The 19416-nt window shown below is 41.8% G+C and overlaps 1 protein-coding gene and 1 long non-coding RNA gene across 2 annotated transcripts in view; one reads left to right on the forward strand and one right to left on the reverse strand.

Annotated features, from left to right (window-relative positions):
* Col4a3 (collagen type IV alpha 3 chain) overlaps positions 1 to 19416 on the forward strand; it is a 128676-nt gene that overhangs the window by 92421 nt on the left and 16839 nt on the right. Inside the window, exons 31-43 of the mRNA XM_052750024.1 lie at positions 187 to 300; positions 1355 to 1522; positions 3355 to 3444; positions 3789 to 3923; positions 9317 to 9415; positions 10249 to 10338; positions 10669 to 10808; positions 12759 to 12885; positions 14453 to 14533; positions 14873 to 14971; positions 15361 to 15408; positions 18044 to 18229; positions 18716 to 18846. Coding sequence (XP_052605984.1) covers positions 187 to 300; positions 1355 to 1522; positions 3355 to 3444; positions 3789 to 3923; positions 9317 to 9415; positions 10249 to 10338; positions 10669 to 10808; positions 12759 to 12885; positions 14453 to 14533; positions 14873 to 14971; positions 15361 to 15408; positions 18044 to 18229; positions 18716 to 18846 — 1508 coding nt within the window. The remainder of the gene's footprint in view (positions 1 to 186; positions 301 to 1354; positions 1523 to 3354; positions 3445 to 3788; positions 3924 to 9316; positions 9416 to 10248; positions 10339 to 10668; positions 10809 to 12758; positions 12886 to 14452; positions 14534 to 14872; positions 14972 to 15360; positions 15409 to 18043; positions 18230 to 18715; positions 18847 to 19416) is intronic.
* On the reverse strand, positions 17142 to 18512 carry LOC128117761 (uncharacterized). The gene is made up of 2 exons (XR_008220900.1): positions 18301 to 18512; positions 17142 to 17415 (listed from the first exon to the last, which is right to left on the reverse strand). It is a non-coding gene; the product is annotated as an uncharacterized LOC128117761 (long non-coding RNA).

Genomic DNA, 19416 nt, shown 5'->3' on the forward strand with positions numbered 1-19416 from the left:
TGACTGCTCTATGTTCGCCCCCTCCTTACTTCTTCCCTTTTTCATGAGTGCCCTCCATACAAGCATGCTGACGGTATTAAACATAGGTCTGGTTTGGGAAGGTGACATTACAGAAAGATGTGGGGACGGCAACACTGGGACCTTGGACTTCAGCACCTGATCAAACTCCTGGACTCTCTATTGCAGGAGACCCAGGACAGCCTGGACCACCTGGAGCAAAAGGGCCGCCAGGGAGGTGTACCCAGGGACCCAGGGGTGCCCAAGGACTTCCAGGCTTAAATGGATTGAAAGGGCAACCAGGTAAGAGGAAGGCCTCCCATTCAGGAACTAGGTGGACAGATGATGTGGCCTCTGGGTCTATCCTTTGCTGTTTAATATGGAAACTGTCCAGCAACAAGTCCTGACAGCTGTTCAGCAAAACATGTTCTTTTGGAAATCTGAGCCTGGGTTTTATGGCTATTCCCAATAGCAGTGTGTACTGGTTATACTAAGAGACTCAAACTTAACATAGTGACTTGATTTGTCCCTTTTATGTAAGGAAATATGAACTCTATCAACAGATTAGATGATAAAGATAAATTGGCAAGTAGATGAGTCATTACTAAATATTCACATAAATAAACTTTCAGTCAATATTTTACTTTTAAAACTTCTATAAGGAAGTAGTAACTTTATGATGATTAAAATAAAGAAAATGTACACAAAGCTACCTGCTTAGTTTTAAACCCAAACATGTATTTGATTACTTCATAAGCAACATGAAACCAAGATTTATGAAAATAAACCCAAGTGAGTAAGATTGCATGACCAAAGTAGGTGTTATGAAATACACTCTACCTACTTGGACCCTTTCAACCAGATCTGGTGATGGCTCCTAGGGAAAGTTCTCTAGAACTCCGTTAATGTCTGTAGACTAGCGTTCTGCTTATCTGTCACAGATAAATTCTTGGCCAACACCTTACTCATTACAGTGGCACTACTATTTGCAGAAGCATATCGGAGTTCTCTTCTTGGGAGCTGCTATATAGGTCTAAGGTGAGAGACTGGGAAACGGCATAAAGCACAGTCCCAGAATGCACCTGCAGCATTCAGAAATCAACATAAGTGCTCTGCCTTCATCACTGCGTGAGCCCTGAAATGTATACTGTTAGAGCAATGGGGAGCTGGGAAATTTTAGGGGGAGACAATAAACAAACACACAGATAAGTATGCTGTCTACCCAACATCATGTAGCTAAAACAACACTAAAATACTTTTGGAGGAAGTAGGGAAAGCATTCGTTAAGTCACTCATTTATATATCTATCTATTCATCTGGAGGTAAGTCATCCATCTCTTCATCTATTCATCTGTAGGTAGAAGAGGTGATGCGGGGCCAAAGGGAGACCCTGGCATCCCAGGCTTGGACAGATCAGGAGTCCCTGGAGAACCTGGGCTACCAGGAATGCCAGGTCATCCAGGTGAGATGGGACCACCTGGCCAAAAAGGATATCCAGGAACTCCAGGATTCCCAGGGCCACCAGGTATCCTTTGTGACATTGTCTTCTAAGTCTCCTTCCATGTTTTCCCCCTCAGGTGACTCTGCATACTGTATGCTTTTTCTCCTTAATTATTTTAAAAGGGAAGGATCAAGGGGCAGGAGAGCAGGAGAATAGAACCATTACATTTTATAATTACCCAGGATATGTCTATTTTGGAGTAATTTTGCATATTTTAAGATACCAACTAGTATTTTGTTGAGGTTTTTGCATTTATATTTACAAGGAACACTGGTCAGTTTTCTTGTGATGGCTCTATCCTGTTTCAGTCAATGCTGGCCCTGTAAAGAACAGGCTGGAAATGAGTTTTCCTGTAGTATTTCCTTGAAGAAATTATAAAGAATTACTACTCCTTGACCACTTGATAGAGTTCATTGGTGAAGTCATCTGGGTCTAGACTCTTTTTTTGTGGAAAACCTTTATATTATCAGTTCGGGGTCTGGAGAGATGGCTTAGCAGTTAAGACCACTTGATATTTGCCCCAGTGATCCACAGCAGGTGGCTCATGACCCCCTGTGACTCCAGCTCCAGGGGATCTGCCATCCTCTTCTAGCCTCTTCAGGCACCCATACACATAATTATCAGTTCGATGTAAATTTATAATGGTTAGAAACAGTTCTAGTTGATTTTCTACTAATTTGTGAGTCCGTTTTGATTCTGTGTTGCTCTAGAAATTTGCCCATTGTATCTAAGTCATCTACAGTGTGGTTACAGAACTGTCCATAATATTATATCTCCTAATTCTTTGTAATTTGTGGTTGTTTTATCATTCCTTCATTTGTAAAGAACATTCTGTTCCTCAGGACATAAGGACTCCACTGGTCTCCCTTCTAGGGAGGAGACCAGGATAATGGCTTAACAGACACATTATACTTTGATTCCTAATACTGGGCTTCTCTTACGTACCAGCTCTATTCTTTTTTTTATTTTTTTAAATGTATTTTAATCTTTTTTTTATTAAGAAAAAATTTTTATTCATTTTACATACCAATCAAAGATCTTCCTCTTCCCTGCTCCTGCCCCTCCAGCCTCCCCCTCCCAACCCACCCCCCATTCCCTCCTACAAGAAGGTAAGGCCAGGCCGAGCTCCAGGAGTCTAGTCGAAGAGAGAGAAGAGGGATTCTATGAACAAGGGCATCAAGATAACGATGGGGAAACCTACAGAGACAACCAAACCAAACTAGTGGGAACTCATGAAATTTAGACCAACAGCTGTGGAGCCTCCACGGGACCGTACTAGGCCCTCTGCATAAGTGAGACAGTTGTGTATCTTACGGGGCCCCTGGCAGTAGGATCAGGATCCATCCCTGGTACATGAGCGGGCTTTTTAGAGCCAGCTCTGTTCTTGGTACTAGATTCACATCTCCCATAACGGGAGCGAGCCATAAAAACCACACTTAAAAACCAACTTTAGGAGGAATAAGAACAAAGTATAATGGCATACATAAATGAAAATGTCAGAATAAAACCTTATCACTTAGAATACTACTTTTTAAAAAAAAATGGAGAAAAACCTCAGTTGATTCAGTACTGTGAAAGAGTCAAATGAAAGTTGTACTGGGAAGGAGGTAAGATGGCCAATGCACCAGAAGTTCAGGGCATCTGTTGTCAACCGTGGTGTGATTGGCTGCCATGAAACACAGGCCAGTGAGATTTTAAAAGACATTGACCCATCTCTTACACCAAGTTTGTTATTTTCCAACTTACAAAAACCATTCACTCCCAGCTTCCCTGTATACATTATTTTATTTTCCAGAATATTTTGTTTTTCAGATTCTATACCTCATGGAGTGCTTTGTGTTAATCTGTCCCCACAGGTGAGAAAGGAGAGCTTGGGATGATGGGCTATCCTGGAATCACTGGCCCTCCAGGGCCTCCTGGGAAACCAGGTTCACAGGGGCAGAGAGGTGAGTGATGATGTCTTTCTCAGTGGCATGCGGTATGGATAGTGTTCACTTACTTAGTCACAAAATAAATGACATTTGCTATTTAAGAAAAACTATTTGTGAGTGGAGAGCATATTTGATTTTTTTTTCTGTGTTTTGTATTCCCTCCTCCCATTTGAATGGGTGTCATTTTCACCCTGCAAGCTGACACCATCACTGTTGAGTGGCTGTGTGTTCGGAAACACAAGCAAGCTCTCAGCGCTGTTCATAGTTTTGTTCTGTTTTATTACGCACTCTGCTAAACGTTGGTTTCTGATGCACTGGTCATGAGTTGAAGACCTGATGTCGTTACTCCTGTCTGTCAGGTAGCCCTGGAATCCCAGGAATAAAAGGCGAAAGAGGACGCCCGGGAGCCAAAGGTGAACGAGGAGAGAAGGGGATCCCTGGGCCTTCCCAACTTCCATACTTAAAAGGGGACAAAGGAGAAGCTGGGCTCAAAGGTAAAGAAATTTTTGAGTTTAGAGTCAGCTGATTCTTGGACTAAGAAACTACCTGTCAACTTTAGTTGCCAAATGAGGACTGTGCTGATTCACCTGTCCAGTCACACAGCCATTTGGAAGCCAAGCATGAACAATACTATGTTACTCACTGAACGCATTCATTTTTATTACTAAATTCATTTACATTCTGGCCTGCTGTATTTAAATAGACACTAGCTGATTTTTTTAATCATAAGCCTCAAAGCCCAGTTTTTTGAGATGTATATGAAAATATGACATCTGTCTCTCTGACATCTACCCAGCAATGTTCAGTGCATCACTATTCATGATAACAAAGTTATAGAGCCAACCTAGGGGTCCTTCAATAGAGGGATGGACGCAGTGGTGTGTGCACATAGTGCAATTATTTTCAGAAGAAAGAGGAAGAACAAGGTTAGGACATTCACAAGAAAATGGATGTGACCCACGATAGCTACATTAAGTTAGTTAATTCAGTCTCAGACAAATACCATATGTTTTCTCTCATGTGTGGATCCTAGATTTTTTTTTTTTTTTTTTTTTTTTTTTTTTGGTTTTTCGAGACAGGGTTTCTCTGTGTAGCTTTGCGCCTTTCCTGGGACTCACTTGGTAGTCCAGGCTGGCCTCGAACTCACAGAGATCCGCCTGACTCTGCCTCCCGAGTACTGGGATTAAAGGCGTGCGCCACCACCGCCCGGCTGGATCCTAGATTTTAAACTTACAAACATTTTCATATAGTGCATATGAAATGGAACGTATATGCAAACTGTCTAAGGAAACAAAGAAGATTAATGGGTGCAGGGGGTTAAAAAAGGAGGGTGTGGCGGGGTCTGGAGGGGAATCTGCTCAAAGTAACTTGTATTCCTGCGTGAAAACGGCCTTATGTAAAGCATTATAGTAAAATAAATAATTAATATTATTTTCTTTTAAAAATTCTCTGAGCCAGCCAGGGGACCAGATTTAGTGGCACAAGTTTGTAATCCCAGCACTCAGGAGGCTGAGGCAGGAGGATTGTGAGTTTGAAGGTAACCTGGGCTACAGAGAAAGATCTTCTCTCAGAAAAAAAAAAAAAAAGCAAAAATAAATTAAAAACAGTAATAGAACAGTGTTTCTGGTGGAAATGGAAACCTCTGCTCCAAACTCTACTTTTTTGTTAACTATCAGGATAGATTTTTCTGAATGCATCGAAAAACATCTTCTCATCTTCAAAAATCCTCAGAAAATAACAGTAAGAAAAAAATATGTTATCTTGAACTTTAGTCTTTTAGCATATGGTTACTTGTTAGGTGTGGCTATTGGGCTACAAGTCAAATCCATTCAAATTATTTCAAGTTACCTGGCTTTGCAGCTGTTTCTTGTCATAAGATTATATAACCAGTATCAAGCCAAATCATAAGCAGGCTCAGATATAGTCTTCTTGATCAGATTGCATCTCAAGCAACTGTAGACAAACAGAATTTCTGGGTAAAACATTTCCTTTGCAGCTAAATTCTCACAGAAGAGAAAACATTTAAAAAAAAAAATGTACCGTGGCTTGCAGAACCACATTATAGTGGAGAAAATTTTGATGTGCTTTGAAAAATTGGATGGTCACCAATAATATTGGTATGCTTGGCACATAAATACTTATAAGCTGAAAGAATATCTGCTTTGAAAATTCTGCACGGAGCCAGAATTTTTTGTGGTAGTACATGCCTTTTAATCCAAATACTCAAGAGATAAAGGCTGCTCCATCTGGGAGTTCAAGGCCAGTCTGGTCTACACATTAAGTTCCAGGTCAGCCAAGGCTGCTTAGGTGAGACCCTGTCTCAAGACACAAATTCTGCATAGCCCAGGCTAGAAAAACTGATCTCTTCAGGCATGCCAAAGAGCTTTCTGGAATTAACATATGACAAACTCTGAAGAAAGACCAAATCCAAGCAACTGGCCAACAGAGAAAATGAGTGATCTTTGGGAAAGATTAATTTATAAGATGTACTTATTTTTGATAGGGGAAAGCTAGGAGGTGGGAGTTATCATTTACTTAAGAAAAGTGGTGAAGGTGTATGTTGTCACAGCATTTTCGACACATAGCTGAGGATCACAGATTCAAGAACAGCAAAAGGGAACATATTATGTAAGCCTCTCTAATATTTGCATGATCCATTTTTTAAAGTATGTTTTTGAGACAGGACCTCATCATATAGTCCACAGTGGCCTTGAATTTATTATGTTGCCAGGTTGGTCTCAAGATTCTCCTGTCTTAAATCTCTTGAGTGCTGGGGTGCCAGGACACACCTCCTTTTTTAAAATGTGGATTTCAAACACAGAGACATTCACTCCAAATGTGGAAGTAACATGGAGGGTACAGATCAGTAGTGGCTGCCATTACTTTGAGGAGTCCAAATAGATACATATACAAAAAGAACACGAACAGTGTAAAGCATAAAGGAGAAGTATTATATCATTTAACCAAGGATTATGTATCATCATGTTTAGGTACTGCTGTATGATTGATAAATATCTGCTCAATCTCACGATAAGTCAAGGAGGTGGGTCTGGTGGAGAAAGATCTCATGTCGAGAAATCAGGTGGTCATTTGCTATCTCATTTCACACATAGGACTTGAGAAGTCAAGTCCCTTACCCAGTGTGGTTACCCAGTATCACTGTGAGAAGAAGCAGCTGGTTCCTATGGTCACACTTGTCCTTCTTGTGATGTGCTCTCAACTCTCTGGACCTCACATACTGGAGAGATAAGAGAAGCAGAAAACTCAGCAAACGCAATAGTCAGAGGAGCCTCCATGAATAAGGCTTTGTAAGTGGGACTCAGACGAGCAAGTCACCATTGGCTCCAAGGCTTTCTGAGGCTCCCACTCCCAGCAGAAGACCTCCTGGCAGCTGGTGGTCACTGGAGGAGGGAGAGTGTTCTAGTTTGCTCTGACCAAAGGCAACTTGGGGAGGAAGGGGCTTATTTTGCTTACACTTCTAGGTCATAATCTAACATTAAGGGAAGTCAGGGCAGGAACTCAAGAAGAAACTGAAGCAGAAACCATGGAGGAATGATGGTTCCTGGCTCCTTTCTGGCTTGCTCAGTTATTTTCCTTATATAACCCAGGCTGGCATGTCTAAGGATGATGTTACCCTCTATAGTCTGGGCCCTCCCACCTCAACCACAATCTCTGACAGACGTGGCCACAGACCAACCTGATCAAGGCAATTCTTCAGTTGAGGTTCCCCCTTCCCAAGTGACTCTAGGTTGTATCAAATTGACAATACCAAGACAGAGGGCCAGCTGGGTTTGTTTTGTTTTGTTTTTCAATGGTGTGGCCCATGACAGCTTGCCCATGTTCCAGGGAATGGAACCATACACCCATACACATATGGGCAGCACTAATTGGACCCAAGGGATTATTTTAAAAGGAGGAAGAAGAGGGTGGAGGAAAAAGAAGAGGAAGTTGAGAGAGGGATATGGAGGGAGGGGTGTATCCAGGAGGAGTTGAAGTGAGAGAGAAAGGGTAGAAAATATCTAAATACATTGTATTCATATGTGAAATTAAGAAATGAGTGTAGAAAGAAGTCAGTCTCCTTATACTGTATACAAAGTCTTGTCTCCAGTCACATACCATGTATGTGTTCCTTTTTTAATGTCTCTGTGTTAGGCATTTTATTATGTTCTGAATACATAGGTATAGCTTCCCTGTCACAATGAAACTAACAGTTGAGTAGGGGGAGGAAACATTAATGAAACCTAAACAATGTTTCCATCCAAGTAGTACATGCTAGGCTTTGTGGGCCATATGAGGTCTCTATTGTATACTTTTCTTTGGCTTGGGTTGTTTTTATTACCCTTTAACAATTTACACTGTTACACTGTTACAGTTAGACAAACCGTCCTTTGTTCTCCAACCATATAAAATCAAGCCAGGGCCTGCCAGATGACTCTATGGGTAAAAGAACTTGCCATGTAAACCTGAAGACCTCAGTTCAATCTCCAGAACTCACACAAAGGCCCATCTCCAGAAAAATTTCCTCTGACCTCCCGACACAGGCAATAACACAATCACACCCACAGAGGTCCATCATAAATACACGTGCACACACACAGAGACACACAGTGATATAGTGAATAAAATTGAAAACAAGTACATAGATGGATGAATGAATACAATCAAGCTGTACACAGCCTGCAGGCTAGAGCAAATGCATACATTGAACAATATACATTTTTAGAGGGTGATAAATGAAAAAGTGCAGACAATCTAATGCTTTTATCATTCCTTTCTTTGTCTAGGCTATTGTCTAGCCTGGAAATCCTGTCTCATTCCACGCTTTCTTCATCCAATACTCTGTGTGTCTTCAAGGCTGAACTACAAAATAGTCTCTCTTCCAGAAATTCTCCCTTGTCGCCTCTTGTGCTCAACTGTGTCACAGAACTTCTCTCGCTGGGTGGCACTTATTTGTTGCTTGTCTGTCTCCTCAATTAAGCGCTGAAAACTTGGGAAGAAGAACATGACTTATTTTTATTCCCAGAAAACAGCACCAGACCTGTCGGTTAATTAGACACTTACTTAATTCGTATGTAAGTAAGTGTATAAACAGGAAAAGGCCCAGAACCGAGCCAAGGACAGATTGTAGAATGTTCCATTGCAGTTAAGGAAGTTTGTAATTGACTGCTGAAAAAAGAGTATCAGTGAGTATAAATAAGGAGAATGAATTGATCAAAGTCAAGTTTCAGGAATGGAAGGGTGTCCTGGAATGTTGGTGATCTTCCTAGCATTGAAAAACTATGTTCAAATCCCAGTGTTACTTCTGAATGACGGTATGAGTCAAGACAGGGTCTTTGACCTACCCAATGCCTAATAAATCTTAACAAATGGATTTAGAGTAGCATTGTTTATATAAGAATTGTATAGTCTACTGCTTTGCTATAAAAAATGCAGAAGTGTTTCGGTTACTAAATCTTAAAATTCTTATGGTTGTTTGTGGTATTGGGGATTGAACCAGTGCCTCATACATGCTAAGGAAGGGATCTACCACTGAACTACACTCCAACCTTTTAAATGTTATTTGAATGCATCTCATGATGACAGTTGCCGTTTTTGGTTGAGAACTGAATCAAGCCAGACACTACGCCAATGCTTTCTACATCTTAGCTTTTTTAATTCCTATAAATAATAAAGAAAAAAAAAAGCTAGAAGTCCACATCTCCACAGGCTCTTGATAAATGTGTGATGTTGTATTTTGGCAATAGCCTATCAATTTAGACCAGGATGTGAATGACTACAATGAGATTCCAGCTTGTTTCGGTGCCGGGTAGAACCAAGGGCCTCATGAATTTTAGACATACACTTTACAACTGATGCTTGTCTTTAAAAATCTGGTCCTTCGCTCTAGGATTTGTAGGAAATCCTGGTGAAAAAGGAAACAGAGGCATTCCAGGGTTACCAGGTCGGAAAGGCCTCGAGGGATTGCCTGGGCTACCAGGCCCTCCAGGTATGGCTGACTCTTCAATAGAAACATCATGCTCTAAGCTTTCCTAGTCCTAAATGTAATGCAATGTATTTCTAGACTTACTAAGTTAAACATAAAACTCTGCCCTGAAAGTGTTTCAGGAGAAAGTTGTTCTAAATTAAACCAAAGTGAAGATGTTCAGTAGCTGGCATCTATCGACTAAAATATATCCTACACTTGGTTCCATTTTATACTCTTTTATACTCTTTCATACTTTATCTTTAATGTATCAGATATAAAAATTAATGCTCTAGTCATTTTTTGCTTTTGTCTTCCTTCTATAAACAAGTTATGGAGTTTGCAAAGTAATTTTAAGCTGTTAAAGTAGTCTCCTACCCCCAGCAACTCCAACAGCAAAATGACTTAGATGGCAATTAACCTTCAGTATGCTATCAGAGACAGTCTGCTGTGCAGTTGGTCAGAGGAGCCACCCTTGTCTGTGACATTGGTCCTAAGATGGCTTTGAGCAGGCCTAATAATAGGAATCTCACTTTACCCAGCTTTCCATATTCTAAGTCCCCAGTCCTAGGGCGAGCCCTAGCTGAAGGCAAAAGGACAGTTAACCCTTAACCAGCTAGCCTGGGAGTTCTGGACTTACTTACTCAGGGGAACGTGGGTGTGCCAGCTAATGCTATCATCCTGTTATGACAAGCCCTTCAGCTCAGAAGTCAGAACTGTAGATTTTTCTGTGTCTTGGATTGTTTTGGTTTTTCATTTAATAGAAAGTTCTGTACTTACCTACTCATGCAAGCAGAAGATATGTGTTGAGTATATATGCCCAGGAACTGGGTCATGTGACTCTATTTATTCTCAAGGCCCTAGAGGAGATATGGGGAGCAGTGGGAATCCTGGAGGACCAGGACCAGTCGGCATGCCAGGAAGCATGGGGAACATGGGTGTGCCAGGTAATGCTATGATCCTGCTATTATAAGCCATTTAGCTCACGGCAAGTCAGAACTGTAGATTTTCTGTGTTTCGGATTGTTTTGTTCGTTTAATAGAAACGTTATGTCACTAAGCATTGCTTTTAGACAAAGGTTCTGTTTGCACTAGAATATGAGTGGTATCGAGCTACATATGTTGTATAACAATCATACATTATATAGTTCAATATTGTGACCAGCCATCTTCTTGGAGAATTGATACATGCGAGCACCCTTCAAGATGCTTAGGATACAAGCGATACTTCGAGATCCTTCCTTCACTTGTCTTACCCGATATCTGTTCTCATTTCAGGCCCTAAAGGGAAAAAAGGAACTTTGGGACTTCCGGGTCTACCTGGAAGACCAGGCCTCCCGGGGATTCACGGTCCCCAAGGAGATAAGGGGGAGCGAGGTCATTCAGTAGGTGCAAGGCCAGGACCACCGGGGCCAAAGGTACACAGACCTCTGAAATAGTTACGTTTTGTCGATATCAAATGTAACTTAAAAATATCAACAAAGACCAGATTCAGTGTAGCCAGGAAAAAAAAGAGATTTCTATACATTTGAACAGCTACATTTTTTTAACATGTCCCTATTTGGCAACTGAGACTGTCTCATGCTATCAACTTGGGAAATTTCTCTGCCCCTGCAGTTTAAGTGTGCTCCCAGCAGGGGGCAGTAGTGACAGGCGCACACAAACGGGCAGGGCAGGGTTTCTTTCTTTCCTCCGGACACAAACCGTGGTTTTATCTCATATAAAATTCTTGTTCTTGCTGTTTTTCATGCAGAACTTTTGCATTCTATATGCAAAATTCTTTTTCTTATTAAGATATAATAAAAATAGGTATAGAATAAAATACCTTTACAGCTTCAAGAAGCAAACAAGATCCTAAGATGCCTGTGTGTATCTTTGTGTTAGAAGATTTTTAAATGTTTTCACTTCATTACCCAGAACGCTTTTGCCTTGCTGCGGTGGTCTTTTTCAGAGCTTGTGTTCCATCAGACTGAGGTTGGCTATTAAATCACTACATGTGTGGCAGCAACCAGATGTTTGAGGGTGGCCTGGTTGCTCTTTTCGGTTTATTTCCGTCCAACCTTTCTTTCTTCACGTAACACTAAAGCGTCAGAGCTGCACTGTATAGAGTTGTTAACAGACATTCCAGGAGGCAGGACTTTAAAATATGGGATTCCGTGGCCTTCCCCGGAGAAATCTGCAGCATCCCAAGGGACCCACTAATCTGCTAAATTGGAGGTAAAATCCTCAGGTGCATGTTTTTGTAAAGGGAGCAGATGTTTTTCATCAGCTGTTCAAGGGTTTAAGGATCCAGAGCATAAAGGTGGTGGTGCCTCAGAAGTCGTGTCTTTTCAGCCAGCAGCTTAGCACTGTCAATCATACCTGTGATCCCAGCACTTGGGAGATGGAGACAGGATGAGCAGTAGTGAAGTCACCACTGTTGGAGGCTGGTCTCAGCTACATGAGATCCTGTCTCGAGACGGCTACAATGCTAGTATCATTTCCATCATCCACAGTAGCCATTGTCAAAACGAGAAGGAAAATTTTTAGAACCTGCCAAGACTTAAGAAAACATGCTTTCAGTATCTGAAGCACAATTTCTCCCTTATTTTGACTGGTTTTCAGAAAACCAAGGAGATGCCTTCCACCGAGGTATTTTCTCAAAGAGCAATCCTATTTGATTGGATTCTTGCTCAGCTCACTATCAGCTCTGTCTAGATTCATGTTTTTGCAGGTAATAACCACACGGAATATTCAGAGCTCTCAGTTTGGCCACAGACTGGTTTTTATCAGGTTAGGGAGTCACGGTAAGAAGATAATACATTCCAATCAGCCGTGACGGAAATTTTGAATGATCATTAATCTGAGTGTGATGATGACTACTAAATCAGTGAAAGGATGTTTTTAAATGTGATTGGCATACAAATGTCTTTAAACATTGTATCTGCAGGTCACCTCTCTGTTTAGCCTACTTCTTGCTCCCTGTCAATCACCACGATTTTTGTCCATTTCTAGTTGTGTTACTTTTTTTTGATATCTGTCTCCCAGCTGGTCTCTGAAGTCCATGAATGCAGGGGATGTAGGCATCATATATGGGTATGCAGTCTGTCATCACATAGACCCAGTGCTGTCCAAGTCCCCATCTTGGTTAAATGTTCTACCACTGTTCTCCGGAAACCTTTCCAGTGTCTTTAAAAAGAGAGAGCTACATTTCCATTTTGCATTGGGCCTCACAAAAGGTGCAGCTAACCTATCCCCCATACATTTCAGGGCACTGGCCTGTGGCAGATACTCAGCAGGGACTGATAAATGAATAAAAGGTTTTTACCCCCACCTAACCACATCTCCTGCTTATATGAGAACTTTAAAGGTGTTTGACTGAATTTAAGGGCGAACCAGGATTGCCAGGTGTCAAAGGAAAGAAAGGAGAGAGAGGCCCGCCTGGGCCACCTGGACAACCGGGGCCTGCTGGACCTGACGGAGCCCCCGGGAGTCCTGGGAGTCCTGGCCACCCAGGTGAGCACCGGCTTTACAGTTCAGAAAGCAGTGGGTATGGGATGACCCTTACCTTTTAGAACCATCTTTGTAAACAGAAAGCTACAGTTTTGGGTGTACATGCTACAACTGTTTTGATTCAACTTTGAACTTTTAATTCTACGGCACTAAAAAAAAAATAGCGAATTAATCCGAAGCGGCCTCATTTTACTGTTTACGAGACCGGTATCTCAACACCTGCTCTTGTAATCAAAACCTCTGAAGTTCTGCCTCAACCAGTTCAGCCAAGAAGCATGGAATGGTATTGTCCCTGCACAATCTTAGGTTAGAATGAGACAGCTAAGCAGGGCTTGTGATGCATGCGTAGGCTGGGTGACTTAGCAGAAGCCTGTTTTCTCCCGGTCTGAAAGCCAGAACTCCAAGACCAAAGTGTTGCTACGGCTGATTCTCAAGAGGCCTCGGGGCTTGGCTAGAGCCGTCTCTTCCTGTCTCCCCTTCAGTTTTCATCCTCATCTCTTACAAAGATGCCCCTAGTGTTGGACAAGAATCCTCACTTTTGATTAGCTTTTTAGAAATCGCATTATTTATTTATTAATTTATTACGAGTGAGTGTGGTATGTGTATGCTGTAGGATGCATGTGGAGGTCTGAGGACAACTGGCAAGAAGAACTTATGGGAATCAGTGCACTCACTCCTTCCATCGTGTGGGTCCTGGGGATCGAACTCAGGCTGTCAGATTTGGCAGCAAGCATCACTACCCATTTAGTTATCCTGTCAGCCCCAATTTTTAACAACCACTTTGCTAAACACAATGGCATTCTGAGGTACTGGGGTACTGGTACTCAATGTATACATTTGGAAGAAACATAATTCTACCTGTAGCGCTATTTTAAATCTTTTTTTTTTCCCCCTGGCATATTTCTGGTCTAGACATTGACATCCAGGTTATTGTATAACAAGTTTTTGTTTTGTTCTATTAAAAACAATTGCTCAGCTGCAGAGGAAGCTCAGTAGTGCAATGTTTTCCTCATGTATGTAAGGTTTTAGGTTCAATTCCCAGCCCTGGCAGGAGAAGGGAAAGGTGGGGAAAAAATTTATTTAATTAATCTGAAAAACAAAATCTTGATGAATTATTTGGTCACAGCTGAAGACCTACCTACAGATAGCATTTAACCAAAGTTTTCAAACACTGAGGGGGGGGTCAACAAATTTGCAGTTAGCTCCTGCTCTTAGCAGTAAGTCAGATATTGGGCACTCAGGGTCAGGATCAAATCAGGTTGTCTGGCTTGGCTACAATCACCTTTACCCACTGAGCCATCTGGCCAGCCCCAATTTAACAACCACGTTGCTAAGTACAGTGGCATTCTGAGGTGCTGGGCATTAGAACTTCAATGTATGAAGGGAATCACACCTGTGTGATTTCTGGGAGAAAAGTCTTTTGAGACAAATGTCTGAGGTGGCCTGTCAGGAATTTCCTTAAGGGCAGCCCGAGCATGGCTGATGGGAGGAATTGGATGTTTCAGTCGCTAATGTAACTACGACTTATGTCTTGGTGTTCTTTTTCTCTCCTTTCTCTCTGGATCTTTAGGGAAGCCGGGTCCTGATGGTGATTTGGGTCTTAAAGGAGAGAAAGGCTTCCCAGGCCCTCCAGGAAGCACTGGCCCTCCAGGTTTCATTTTAAAACTTATTCTGCCCCTTGGCCTGAAGAAAACATACTTCCTTCTTGAGCTTAGACTATCTATGCTCACTCTTCCCATAGGATGCAGAATAGTGGGCTCGACTACCTATCTAATTGAAGTATCTACCAGTATAAAATACCATGTTGTCATCTCAGGAGAGTATTAATCCAGGCATTTTTTATAACTTTATGCAGTTCTGCATAACTACAGTCCTGAAAACTCAGTACCTTTCAGCACTTTCAACGTATCTCCCCAGTAATCACAGTAGGCCATAAAAGGAAAGAGACCCTGTCTTTGAATGGTGTGGTTTGGGTTTCCGTTTGTTTCAGGCCCTCCAGGACTTCCAGGACCTCCTGGACCAATGGGTATGAGAGGTAACCAAGGACGTGATGGAATTCCTGGTCCTCCTGGACAAAAGGGAGAAACAGGTACTGCTTCCTCTTTAAAAAAATTATTTTATGTGCTTATGTGTATGTGTATTGGTTCACTCATACCGTGACTGTTGTGTGGAAGTCAAGAAGATGAACCGAAGGAGTTTATTCTCCCCTTACCCTCCATGGGCCCTGGGGGATTGAGTTCAGGTCATGAGTCTGAGAGGCATGAGCCCTTACCCAGAGAACTACCTCACTGTCCCTTGCTTTTAATAGTTGATCTACTGGTTTATTAATAGCATTTTAATTCCATGTGGCTCTAATAATTCTTCACTGATAGAAATGATGGTCTCTAACAGTCTCAGCATGTACCAATTGTACTTCCTCCATACATAAGATGCACTGAGATTAATCGAACATTAATATATCAAAATTACCTCTTACAGGCTTACTGGGAGCCCATCCAGGCCCAAAAGGAAGCCCTGGTGTTCCAGGTAGGCAGTTCTCCCCTGATCTTATAAATCTGCATTTCCTAGATGAGAATCTAGTTCTCAAGTTTTGACTTACCAGACAATGTAACTTGGCAAGTGAAAGATGATCACCCACTGGGGATACTAAATATTAATGATCTTAATAGTCAAACTATTTATCATCACAACAAAGGAATGAATCCAAATCTGTGACCTGGCTTTGGGGATTTCCTTCTGTGAAAGTTTCTAAAGATTAAAATGAATCCACATGTCTTTGTTTTGCTGTTGTTGGTAGTTGGTTTTCGATGACTTGACTCCTAAAAGGATGCAGGTGGGGTTGACTTCCCTGTGAGCATCCTTCCCTGTTGAGATAGAATGGTGATGCTGCCCTTTCTCACTTGGACTCCCGCCCCTGCACTGAGCTTGTGATTCGTGTTATTGTTTGTCAAGAGCTACCCTGTACCTCTCTCAACATCTGAGACATGACATGTTTAATGGCTTCTCAAAGTCTGCATGTTTTTTATTGACAGACCACAGACATCCCTCTCTCAAGCTAGTGTCACAGGTTAAACAAACTCTTTGAACTCTTCCCCATTTTGTAGAGAAAGAAGCCAAGACAAACAGGAGATTGTTTGTACCTTTTAATGGTCTTTCTTAGCCTTGTGTCCTATATATAGGAGTATTTCAAGGTAGTAATTTCACTTTATTCATAACAGTTGTTGCTATGAGAACCTGCAGAAGATAGGTTGAGGGTAGAACTGGCCTGGACTGGAGTTGGAGTGTAAGGTAGACAGGAGTTGCTCTCTTCCCTTTGTTTCTTGTGACTTGATTGTCCTTTTGGTCAATCTCAGTGCTCACACACCTCCCAGAGCCTTCCAACCCTGATGATCAGGGAGCCTTTCCCTCTCTCGATGACTAGTAGTAGAATTGTAGGCAAAAGAAAAGTTTCTGTCCATATTGTTAGGCTCAGCTCAAAACTTACCCAAAGGAAATGCCGTATTTGTGTTGCTTTGCATTCGACTGCAAATAAAGTTTCAAAAAACAATCACACCTTAGACAAACAAACAAACAAACAAAAGCTTTAAAAATAACAAAATAGTCCAGTCATGTAAGTGATCACTCGCCTCAACGCTTCTGGGATAACAAAACATGAAGAGACCATTGAAACTTGGAATATGTGGATTGGTTTAATTAGTTTATTCTCTCACATCCTTAAGAGAACTCATATTAGACCACAAGGAATAATTTTAACAAAACTGTAATATAAAACCCATAACGTAAGTATGTGAGGTCATTGCTGAACAAAGACAATGCTACAGAGCCAGAAACACGCTGAAGCCTTCCCATCACTGTCTTTAACAGCACAGATTACAGGCACTATAGATTAAAGACGTGAATACAGAAAGGACCACACCTTCATCAGTTTGGTTTTCTTTATCACCCCAGGTCTTTCCTATCCAACAGTGTCCCACCCACAACTTTTCTCCAGTCTCCAGCCTCACTCTCACTTCTACATTCATGCCATTTACTCTCAGGAATAGCACCGAGGGGGCTGGAATGATGGCCCAGAGGTTAAAAGGCACTTGCTGCTCTTGCAGAGGATGTGGGTTCAGTTCCCAGCATGAACATAACGGCTCACAACCACATGTAACTCCTGTCCCAGGAGATCGGATGCCCTCTTCTGGCCCCTCTGGGCACCAGGTACATACAGGGAGCACATACATACATATAGACAAAACACTCATACACTTAAGATATAAAATACATAAGCCATTTTTAATTTAAAAAAAAAACCAGATAGGAAGGAGGAAGGAAGATTGTTTTTAATCATACTACATTTTTTATCCAGGAATGTCAAAGCACAATTTCTTGAAGGTTTTCTGAGATGACAAATAATACATGGTACTAAAGCTGTGACCTTTCTAGGGTCTTCTTTCATACCTCTTGTCATGTTTATCCCTCCGAGACAGTGTCACAGCCATGGGGAAGATTTAGGCAGGAGACTGAGCAGGATTGTACCTTCCTCTGTGTCTACAAGGGCAGCAATACAAAGCACACATCACTACCCTGAAGTTTAGCTTTTCTCTGCTCTATTTGATTATCTGTAAATAAATAATGTCACTGTAAAGGTTGCCAAATAATACCTGTGCCTTACATCTGCATGACACTTTAGATCTTATATCATGCCTTTTGTCTATATGTTAGATGTTTTTTGTTTTTTAGGGTTTTTTTTAAGAACTGAGCTATGGCAGATATATTTTTACTTTTCAAATAAAACAAAGAAAGAGCTGGGAGATAGCTCAGTCAATATGAAGTATGCAGTATCTGTAATGTCAGCACTTAGGAAGGATGAGACATGCAGATCCCTGGAATTTGACAGTCAGCTACTCCAGCCAAATCAATGATGTCTAAGTTCACTGAGAGAGCATTTTTCATAAAATAAGACACAGGAGCACACGCACCACAACAGAGATTTGTAATAGTGTAGTGATTTTGCCTAGATCCAGACCTAGTCCAAGGAAGATCTATGTTTTTGTTCTTCAGCCTCTTTAAAAAAAAAAAAAAAAAGAAATTACGAATTTTAACATCTTCAAAGAAAGTGCCTCCATTACTGAAGCTAACCACAAACTATAACCCAAATGAGCTTTCTTCTTTGCAGGTGTCAAAGGAGACAAGGGAGCTCTGGGCTTGCCTGGCCTCCCTGGCAGGAAGGGGTCCATGGGAGATGTTGGACCTCGAGGACCCCCAGGCATCAGTGGGCTCCCAGGACCACCAGGTCTACCTGGGGCAATTGTCCCTGGCCCAAAAGGAAACAGAGGTCTTCCTGGCCCAAGAGGAAGTCCAGGTAGAGAATTTCCTTTCATAAGTTGGAATGAAAGTCACATTTGACAACAGAGGTGTTCTTCCTCACATTACCTCATGGCTTCTCCTTTTGCTCTCTGTTTTCTTCATCCTTCACATATCCCTGACTCTCACATGCAGTGAGTTGGCGGTGGTGTTGAGGGACAGTGGCCTGGGCAAAAGATTAGTAGATTTAGTTAAGTCTCCTAAAGACAGAGACCTCTGTTGTTGAGCATGTACTATGTATGCATCAGGCTGGATGCTTCCCCACAGACTGTCCTCGGGGAGATGTGGTTCCTTGCTGCTTCCCCCAACGCTTCCCTAGCATGCTCTTACTCCATCTTCACCACAGCCTCGCCTCATAGCAGCGAAGGAAAGGGTGTTTAAGGCAATAACAAGGCGTGGGGTTTGTATTTCATTTGAAAGAATCCATGACAGAGCTCTCCAGGACCCCTTACTGGCAACTCTGATGGACTCTTTGTGAATCCAGGGAAGCCAGGGCCCCCTGGACCTCCAGGACTTATCGTAAAAGGCATAAAAGGTGACAAAGGATTTATGGGCCTACCTGGTCCCAAAGGTCTACCTGGAGCTGTAGGCGACATGGGCCCACCAGGTCACCCGGTGAGTGTGTAATGTTATTAATACACTTCTGACTTACTGTTGCTATACTGCAGTTATAGTGTATATATCAATACTGGTCACAACTGCTCACTATTCATGAACTGTCCAATTAACTCTGGTGAACCAACTGGTGTGCATGATTGGCCGCACCTGAATGCAGCACGTAGTAACTACTGATGACACACCTGTGCAATGATGTGATGCATCCAAGGTCCCACAGAGCCAAAGAAATCAAAGAATCTTAAACGCTGCAAAGGTTTTATCTCTACAAGGCCTTTAACAAATGTATCTATGGGGCATAAACCTCTGACACTTGCTTATGTAAACTCTGAGCTATTCCAGTGGGGAAAAAACTAAACACCTAGTAGATGACAATTGTCCCCAAATGACAGTCATTCTTGCTCTCTATTAATATGCTTTAAAAACGACCTTTGCTATCCTGTAAATATGTCCATTCTCTCCCCACCACATATCACCAATGTTTGAATGTAATTTCTATTTCTTCCTATTATTTTCTACCTGGTTCTGGAAGATTCAGTTTCATTGTTCATCAGCCTTACCTCTCCCCTG

Source organism: Peromyscus californicus, unplaced genomic scaffold, assembly GCF_007827085.1.
Source record: "Peromyscus californicus insignis strain IS unplaced genomic scaffold, ASM782708v3 Scaffold_21__1_contigs__length_65335640, whole genome shotgun sequence".
In the NCBI taxonomy this organism is placed as follows: Eukaryota; Metazoa; Chordata; class Mammalia; order Rodentia; family Cricetidae; genus Peromyscus; species Peromyscus californicus.